The sequence below is a fragment of the Corapipo altera genome, unplaced genomic scaffold (genome assembly GCF_003945725.1).
Source record: "Corapipo altera isolate COAL_440 unplaced genomic scaffold, ASM394572v1 61417, whole genome shotgun sequence".
NCBI lineage: Eukaryota > Metazoa > Chordata > Aves > Passeriformes > Pipridae > Corapipo > Corapipo altera.
Window position 1 is genome coordinate 1,219 of NW_020885620.1, and position 9,083 is coordinate 10,301.

Below are 9,083 nucleotides of genomic sequence, written 5' to 3' on the forward strand. Positions count from 1 at the left end.
TCTCTTCCCTCAGAAACGTGTCCTCAGCCCTTGGGAAGAGGGATCAGGGGGAGCTCCCAGGATTTTCCGGGAAAAAGAGGGTGGGAGATGGATTTATGGAAGGGATTTGGTGCCTCTCACCCAGATTTTCCAAATCCCAGGATCGTTAAAGTCGGAAAAGATCTCCCAGATGGAGTCCAACACTCCTCCAAGGCCACCACTAAACACCAACCCACATCCCCAAGCATGGATTTAAATCCCTCCAGGGCTGGAAAACACTTTTCCGGGGAGGAATTTTCCCTTTCCCAGCCCTGGCTGCGACTCGACCTCACCTTAAATTGGGAGCTGATTTTCCTTAATTGCCACTGACAGGTAAATTAAACTCTTTAAGGGCCTGGAACCCTCAGGAATAACAAATATCTGTGCCCTGAAGTGAAGCCTCCAAGGGTGTGTCACTGCAGGATTTTCCAGCATCACTTTGTCAGCACTCCAAAAAAAAACCAAAAAAAAAGAAGTGCTTGGATCCCTTTCCCAGAGATTTATGGCATTCCAGAGGTGAATGGATTTTTGATTAGAGGAACAGTTGGTTTGGGTGGTTTTTTTTTGTCTCTCCCAAGTGGTGAGATAATGCTGGACCTCACTGAATTATCCAGGAGGAGCAAAGTCCCTTCCTCCCTCCCTCCCTGCAGCACTAAATCCCTGCTCTGAGGTGCAGCTGGGATCGATATTCCCGAATATCAAAGGGACAGGACACAGGGAACGGCTTCAGACTGAAAGAGGGGAAATTTAGATGGGATATGGGGAAGGAATGTGCCTCAGGGAACTGGTATCCTGAGTTTCCCTGAGGACCATCCAGGGTTTTTTTGGGTTTAAAAGAGGGAAAAGTCTTCCAGCAGGAGGATTTCCTGCAGCTCTGCCGCCCTTCCCGGGAGAGAGGGAGGAGTGGGAAGCTCCCACCAGGCCATTCCCACAGGCAGGTGCTTTGGAATAGAGCCCTTGGGAGAGGGGAGGAATTTGGAGATGAAAGAGCACAGGATTCCAGAATGGATTGGGTTGGAAGGGACCTAAAATATAATTTCATCCAGGTTGCTCCAACCTGGCCTTGGACACTTCCAGGGATCCAGGGGCAGCCACAGCTTCCCTGGGAAAGCTGTGCCAAAGCCTCACCATCATTCCAGGGAGGAATTCCTTCCTAAACTTCTTCCTAATTTCACCTGAGACCCTTTGGAGGTGCCTGGAGAGACCCAAAATTGGGACAGAAGCCCCTCTGGCACAGCTGAGCACCGTCCCTGCTCCTCCTGGCTCTTGCTCAGGGCAAAGACATCGATCCCATTGATCCCATTGATCCCTATCCTGGAGACAATTCCAGGCAGGAGAATCCTGCCCGTCCCAGGCCATGGATCTGCTCCTGGAGAGCAGCTGAAAGGAGATAAAATCAACAGGAGTTCATTGAAATGCAGCCACAGATCCCGGCTGGAGCAGAACTGGGGCCAGGAGAGAGGAGCAGCGGGATGGAGGGAGGGATGGAGGGATGGAGGGATGGATGGATGGAGGGATGGATGGAGGGATGGAGGGATGGATGGATGGATGGATGGAGGGATGGATGGATGGAGGGAGGGCTGGCTGGAGGGTTGGCTGGTTGGAGGGATGGATGAAGGGATGGGCTGGCTAAACTGGGCTGGAATGGACTGGGCTGAAGTGGAATGGACTGGGCTATACTGGGCTGAGCTGGGGTTAGGCTGGACTAGGTTGGATTGGCTAAACCAGACCGGAGTGGACTGGGTTGGGCTGGGCTGGGCTTTAATAGCCTGGGCTCAACTGGAGTGGGTTGGGCTAGGCTGGAATGGACTGGGCTGGGCTAACTTGGGGTTAGGCTGGACTAGGCTGGCTTGCCTAAACTGGGCTGGAATGGACTGGATTGGTTTGGGCTGGAGTGGACTGGGCTGGGCTGCTGGACTGGGCTGAGCTGGAATGGACTGGGCTATACTGGGCTGAGTTGGGAATAGGCTGGACTATGGGATTCGGGAGCATCCAATTGATTCTGGAGCATCCCAGGCATTCTGTAGCATCCCCGGGATTCTGGAGCATCCCAGGGATTCTGGAGCATCCCAGACTGTGGGTCTGGACGGACACACACCCAGGAGGATCTCAGAGGGGCAGAGATGCAGCCCTGGGGATTAGAGGGGGGGGGGATTTTTTTGGGTAGAGGGGACCACAAGGACCCAGGAGCCGCAGGCGGGGGTGGGCAGGCTCAGCCCCCGGCCCCGCGCTCGCTCTCCCACGGTCTGGTTTTTCCCAGGCAGCGGCTCAGGAAACTTCTCCCGGCTCCAGTTGCTGCGCTCCACCTTTTATTCTAATCGCTCCCGCATCGCCATAGGAACCCGCTCCAGCGGGAGCCGGGAGCGGCTCCTTCCCGGAGCGCTCCTTCCCCCGGCATGGCAAGGCATGGAGCCGGCATTCCAGGTACTATCCGTGCCCTCATTCCCTCTGGAATGCTCCCGCCGTGGGCACTGTGAGGAGGGGGGTACCAGGGACCCCCCACCCCTCCCGGGCTCGGGGTCCTGGATATCTGCTGGATGTTGTCCAGCGTGGGTGGAGAGGGCGGGAGCGAGGGGTTTGGGGTGGGAAGAGCCTTTCCTGGGGGGTCTGGATGCTCCCTGGGTGGTTTGGGAGCGGCAGGGGGGGGGGGGTTCCCGTGTGTGCCGGGATGAGCAGGGATGGGAAGGGTCCTGCTCCTGGCTGGGCTTCCCTGGGAAGAGCAGGGATTCCAGAGCCTGGGATTTAGGGAGAAAACATCCCTGCTTAGCTGGAATTGGGCTGAACATCCCCCTTGGTCCTTTCTCTTCCAAAACCTGGATGGGACATCCCTGGTACTCGAGGGGGGGCTGATCCACCCGGTGTGTCCCAAATTATTGGATCTTGTGAAGCTGCCAGGCTGGGAGAGCCCCTCCAGGGTGGCTCCATGGTTTTGGAGAGCTGCTGGAGGGGGAATTGGCATTCCTGTTATCCACAGGTTTAGCAGGAAACCAGCCCAGCTCCCACATGGGGGTTTTGGGGGGTAGGACTCGGAATCCCGGTGCCAGGGTGGAAGATGCTGGAAGAGGGATGTTGGGAGCGGATTTTGGAGAAAATGAGGGGATATCTGGGCACCTGAGGGATCCTGCTGAGCCTCAGGATCTTCCTGGGGCATCCAGGATGTCTCCTGGAGCCCAGATCTCCTCGTCCACGATGACAGAGAGGGGCCGAGGGGATCCACGGAGGAGCTCCTGGATCCTCCCGTGGGCATCAAACACCCCCAAACACGGGCTGTGGCACCTTGGGGAGGGCTGGCACTGCCCAACCCGGGGTTTACCCGGTGGGATATGAAGGGATGAACCCATAGGAAGGTTGGGAACAGCTGGGCTGTAGGTGGAAAGGGGTCTCACCCTCCCTCCCTGGGCACCTCGGGGGGCAGGAGGGTCGGTGGAGGGGGCAGTGCCAGCTCATTCCCTGGCAGCAATAAGAGGGAAGCTGGGGAAAGGAAAGGAGGGGGACTTTCCCAGGGAATTGCATTCCCAAAATGGGAAATAACTTTATTCCTGCTGGGCCTGGCTGAGGAAGGACAGAGGGGAAGACCCTGAACCAGCAAACCTGAACCTGGGGCAAAGAGAGAGGAACAGATTTCCAGGGAAAACACAGCTTGGGGAGGCACAGGAAGGCAGGAATATGGGAATAAAGGAATGCAGGATGACAGGAATACAGGACAACAGGAATACAGCCAGTTTGTGCCAGTGGAGTCCTGTTTGCTCCCAGCTCCAGGGTGCATCCCATAAAAAGGTGCCAGGAGGTCCCAGTGTGGGGCAGAACCCCCCAAGGACAAAGTGCATCCCAAATTCCAGGGGTTTTTATCCCTCTGGGAGCTGAGCTCCCCCTGGCAGAGCCCCTGCCTGAGCTCAGCCCAAGATCCAGGCTCGATCCCAGTAGGATTCCTGGGCTGGATCCAGCAGCAACATTGACTGAAAAAGGCAAGGAATTCCTGCAGGGAATCTGGGAGCTCCTCTGGGAGCACCGGGGTGACCAGGGAGGCACAGAGAGAGGCCTCCATCCCACCTGGGACAGACAGACCTTCCTGGACAGACAGATCCTGGCTCTGGAGGTGAAGGGGAAGGGGGGAGGGAGCTGTACCTGCCAGGGAAGCCTTTTCCCATCCCCAAGGAGCTCTGGCCCTAAAACTCGGGAATAGAAGAGAAGGTTCCAGGGAGACCTTCCAGGGGTTTATAAGAAAGGTGGGATAATGGTTTTAAGCTAAAAGCAGGGAGATTCCTGCTGGAGATCAGGAGGGAATGTTTTATGGGGAGAAGCTGGGATGGAATTTCCAGAGAAGCTGTGGCTGCTCTGCCCCTGGAAGTGTCCAAGGCCAGGCTGGAGAAGAAAAGGTTCCAAGGAGACCTTGGAGCCCTTCCAGGGCCTGAAGGGGCTCCAGGAGAGCTGGAGAGGGGTTTGGGACAAGGGATGGAGGGACAGGACACAGGGAATGGCTTCAAAGTGAAAGAGGGGAAATTTAGATGGGATATTGGGAAGGAATTCCTGGTTGAGGGTGGGGAGGGACTGGGATGGAATTCCCAGAGAAGCTGTGGCTGCCCCATCCCTGGAAGTGTCCAAGGCCGGGTTGGAGCAACCTGGGATAGTGGGAGGTGTTCCAGCCACAACTTCTCTGGAATTCCATCCCAGCCCCTCCCCGCCCTCCCAGGCAGGAATTCCTTCCCGATATCCCACCTGAACCTCCCCTTTTACTTTAAAACCACCTCCCTATCCCCAAATTTTATTTTTTATAACCACCTCCCAACACCCAAAGCTCCCCCTGCTGCCTTCCCTCCTCGGGGCTCCCGCATTTTCCCACTCCCAGCTCAGCTCCGGGTTGGAAAGCTGGGATAATCAGGAATGTCTGGGTGCATCCAGGGAGCAGAGGCTGAGCCCCATCCCTGCTGCCAGCCCAGAGGTGCCCAGAGGTGCCAGGGAGAGCCCTCCCTTCCCGGCCAGCTGGATCCCTCCTCCTCCAGCTCCGTCCCTGCCGCCTCCTTGTTTGGAATAAACATCTCGTTAGAGCTCTGCCGCTCCCGAATTAACGCGGAATTCGTGTTTCACAGCCGGGGAAAAGCTCGGCCCAACCCCCTGGAATTGTTGACAGGGCTCCTCTTCCTCCGTGAGCACCGTTTCCTCGCTCCTGTTCTTCTTTTTAGTTACTAAGGGAACATGAATCTTAATAAAACTCCATCAAATGTGCCTGAAATAACAGCTGCCTTCAGCCCACTGCCTGAGCAGAGGGCTGGGGCTTGGCTCGAAATTCCTGGGAAATTCAGATTACGGATCCAAAAGGTCTTTGGGGTTGGAAGAAACCTTAAAGATCATCTTGTTCCCACGGGCAGGGACAGATTCCAATAGCCCAGGTTGCTCCAGCCTGGCCTTGGACACTTCCAGGGATGGGGCAGCCACAGCTTCTCTGCCCAACCTCTGCCAGAGCCTTCCCACCCTCACAGCCAAGAATTCCTTCCCAATATCCCACTTAATTATTCCCACACCACTGCACAAGGTGCCTCTTGCCAGCAGGCAGCAAATGGGATCTGCTGGGAGATGGGAAAAAGCCCCCTCTGAGGGTGGCAGGGAAAGAGGTTTCTGCCTAAATGGAAGGGTTTTATAGGATCCCAGAATCCCAGACTCATCTGGGTTGGAAGGACCTGAAGGATCATCCCATCCCACCCCCTGCCATGGGACACTTCCCACTATCCCAGGTTGCTCCAACCTGGCCTTGGGCACTTCCAGGGATGGGGCAGCCACAGCTTCTCTGGGAATTCCATCTCAGCCCCTCCCCACGCTCACAGGCAGGAATTCCTTCCCAATATCCCATCTAAATTTCCTCTCTTTCACTTTGAAGCCATTCCCTGTGTCCTGTCCCTCCAGCCCTTGTCCCAAATCCCTCTCCAGCTCTCCTGGAGCCCCTTCAGACCCTGGAAGGGGTTTAAGGTCTCCTTGGAACCTTTTCTTCTCCAACCTGGCCTTTGACACTTCCAGGGCTGGAGCAGCCACAGCTTCTCTGGGAAAACCTATTCCGGGGCCTCCTGATTCTTCCCACAGCAAGAGGGAAATCCTTTCTCCTGAATACTCCAGGATATAAAACCGGGGATGCTGTGGAGCAGAAAATGTTGTATTTTGTCCTGAATGTGTCTGTTCCTCCCGGGATTTGGGATGGGAGCCAGCTGGGCATCTCCAGCTCCAAATGATTTATTGGGCTTCATTATCCAAGGATTTCTCACAGCTCCGGTGCTGGAATCCCCCAAGGGGAATTTTCCCGACCCGGATGTGCCCGTGGGAAGCACTGGGGGAGATTTAGGCTGGATGGGTCCTGGCATCTCCCAGAGGGGCTTTGGGGTTATTTTCTGGAGTTTCCACAGCACTGGGAGCACTCAGGCTCCGGGGGCTGCAAGGGGGGATTGGTGGGGGTGGTCTGGAAAAGTTGGTTGGATGTTCTCCAAATGACATTGGTTGGATGTTCTCCTGGGGAGGTTGGTTGGAGGTTATCATGGAAAGGTTGGTTGGATGTTCTCCCAAGAAGACTGGTGTGGATGTTCTCCAAAGGAGGTTGGTTGGATGTTCTCCCAGAAAGGTTGATTGGATGTTCTCCTGGTGAGGTTGGTGTGGATGTTCTCCCAGAAAGGTTGGTTGGATGTTCTCCCAAGAAGATTGGTGTGGATGTTCTCCTAAGGAGATTGGTTGGATATTCTCCTGGGGAGATTGGTGTGGATGTTCTCCCAGGAAGCTTGGTGTGGATGTTCTCCTGGAAAGGTTGATTGAATGTTCTCGTGGAAAGATTGGTGTGGATGTTCTCCTAAGGAGGTTGATTGGATATTCTCCTGGAAAGGTTGGTTGGATATTCTCCAAAGGAGGTGGGTTGGATGTTCTCCTAAAGAGGTTGGTGTGGATGTTCTTCTGGAAAGGTTGATGTGGGTGTTCTCCTGGGGAGGTTGGTTGGATGTTCTCCCAGGAAGGTTGGGTGGATGTTCTCCTGGACATGTTGGTGTGGATGTTCTCCCAAGAAGATTGGTGTGGATGTTCTCCAAAGGAGATTGGTTGGATATTCTCCTGGGGAGGTTGATGTGGATGTTCTCCAAAGGAGGTTGGTGTGGATGTTCTTCTGGAAAGGTTGATGTGGGTGTTCTCCTGGGGAGGTTGGTTGGATGTTCTCCCAGAAAGGTTGGATGGATGTTCTCCTGGAAAGGTTGCTGTGGATTTTCTCCTGTGTTAACTCCCTCCAGAGCTGCCAACTCCAGAAGTGCCTCCTGCTCCTCGTGACCCCCAGTGACTCCCCAGCCCTTTAACCCCCTCTGCCCTCTCTGTCCCTCTGCTCTGCCTCCCCAGCCCAGGAAAGCTGGACCCTGCAGACCTTCCCTCAGTGACGTGGCTGCTGGGACACGGCCTCCCCCTGCTCCTGCTGCAGTAGCAATGCTGGTGTCCCCACGGAGCTGCAGTGAGGTGGGTGCCCTCCTTCTCCTCCTGGAACCAGCCCCTGCTGCTGCCCAGCCAGAGGGAGGACAACTGGACACCTGTCCCTCAGCAGGAGGGAACACATTCCGACCTCGTGTCCATCCTGGGAGAACTCGGAGGCCAGGATGGGCAGAGCCAGAGCAGCCTGCTCTGACTGCAGAGTGAGGGAATTTTTGGTGGGAATTACGTGGGGTTTGGGTCCCTCTCCAGAGGATTTCTGGGGATTTGTGACTGGACAGATAAGTTCTGCACCAGTGCCCTGCCCTGCCCACCCACCCCACGCCCTTGTGCCCCTCGTGGGTGGCTTCTCGAGCTTGCTAAAAAAACAGGAATCCCTTTGGGAGCTTCCCTGCCCTTCCCTGTGCCTGTTGCTGTGGTTTGGGGTCAATTCCTGCTCCCTCACCGCCTCTGCTTTCCCATGTCCAATTCCTGCTCCCTCACCAGCTCTGCCTTCCCCATAACCAATTCCTTTCCCCATGGCCAATTCCTTTCCCTGCATCCAATTCCCTTTCCTGCATTTAATTCCCTTCCCTCTGTCCAATTCCTTTCCCTGTGCCCAATTCCCTTCCCTGTAGCCAATTCCCTTCCCCATCTCCAATTCCTTTCCCTGTGTCCAATTCCTTTCCCTGACTCCAATTCCTTTCCCTGTCTCTAATTCCTTTCCCTGTAGCCAATTCCTTTCCCTTCATCCAATTCCCTTCTGTGTCCAATTCCTTTCCCCATCTCCAATTCCTTTCCCTGTCTCCAATTCCTTTCCCTGTCTCCAATTCCTTTCCCTGCATCCAGTTCCCTTCCCTGTGTCCAATTCCTTTCCCCATGGCCAACTCCTTTCCCTGCATCCAATTCCCTTCTCTATGTCCAATTCCTTTCCCTGTGTCCAATTCCTTTCCCCATGGCCAGCTCCTTTCCCTGCATCCAATTCCCTTCCCTGTAGCCAATTCCTTTCCCCTTGTCCAATTCCTCTCCCTCCATCCAATTCCCTTCCCTGTAGACAACTCCTTTTCCCCCTGACCTTTCCCCCTTTCCCCGTGGCCAAACCCTTTCCCCGTGCCCAAATCCTTTCCCTGTGCCCAACCCCTCCTCTCTCACCGCCTCTCTTTCCCCTCCAGGAGCTCTGGGCTCTGGCAGGAGCGCACCCCGCGCCGGTGCCCATGGAGTGAGCGGTGCCCGGGGGTGAGCGGGCACAGCAGGACGCTGAAGTTTGGCTGCCCCGGCCCCGCCAAAATCCCCCCCCCCCCCGGTCCTTCCCGAGCCCTCCCCGCCTCTGCCATGAATGATGCATCGACGATGGATTATGAACTGCTCTCGCCGTCCCTGGTGGAGCACCCGGCGGGCGCCGCGGGCATGGACGCCGAGCAGAAAACTGTCTTTGCCTTCGTCATCTTCCTCCTGGTCTTCTTGGTGATGCTGATGGTTCGCTGCTTCCGCATCCTGCTGGACCCCTACAGCCGCATGCCCGCCTCCTCCTGGACCGACCACAAGGAGGGCTTGGAGAGGGGCCAGTTTGACTATGCCCTGGTGTAGAGGGCAGGGCTGGGGCGAGCCCGGGCGCTCCCCGTGCCCCCCAACCCGGTCCCGGCCCCCCC

The 9,083-nt window shown here is 56.1% G+C and overlaps 1 protein-coding gene across 1 annotated transcript; it reads left to right on the forward strand.

Annotated features, from left to right (window-relative positions):
- The first annotated feature begins 2,267 nt into the window (after positions 1-2,267).
- Positions 2,268-9,077, forward strand: CTXN1 (cortexin 1). Its single transcript, XM_027631817.1, has 3 exons — positions 2,268-2,442; positions 7,372-7,485; positions 8,607-9,077. Exon 3 carries the CDS (start codon positions 8,767-8,769, stop codon positions 9,019-9,021), a length of 255 nt encoding a protein of 84 aa, XP_027487618.1. The 5' UTR covers positions 2,268-2,442; positions 7,372-7,485; positions 8,607-8,766; the 3' UTR covers positions 9,022-9,077.
- The last annotated feature ends 6 nt before the right edge of the window (positions 9,078-9,083 follow it).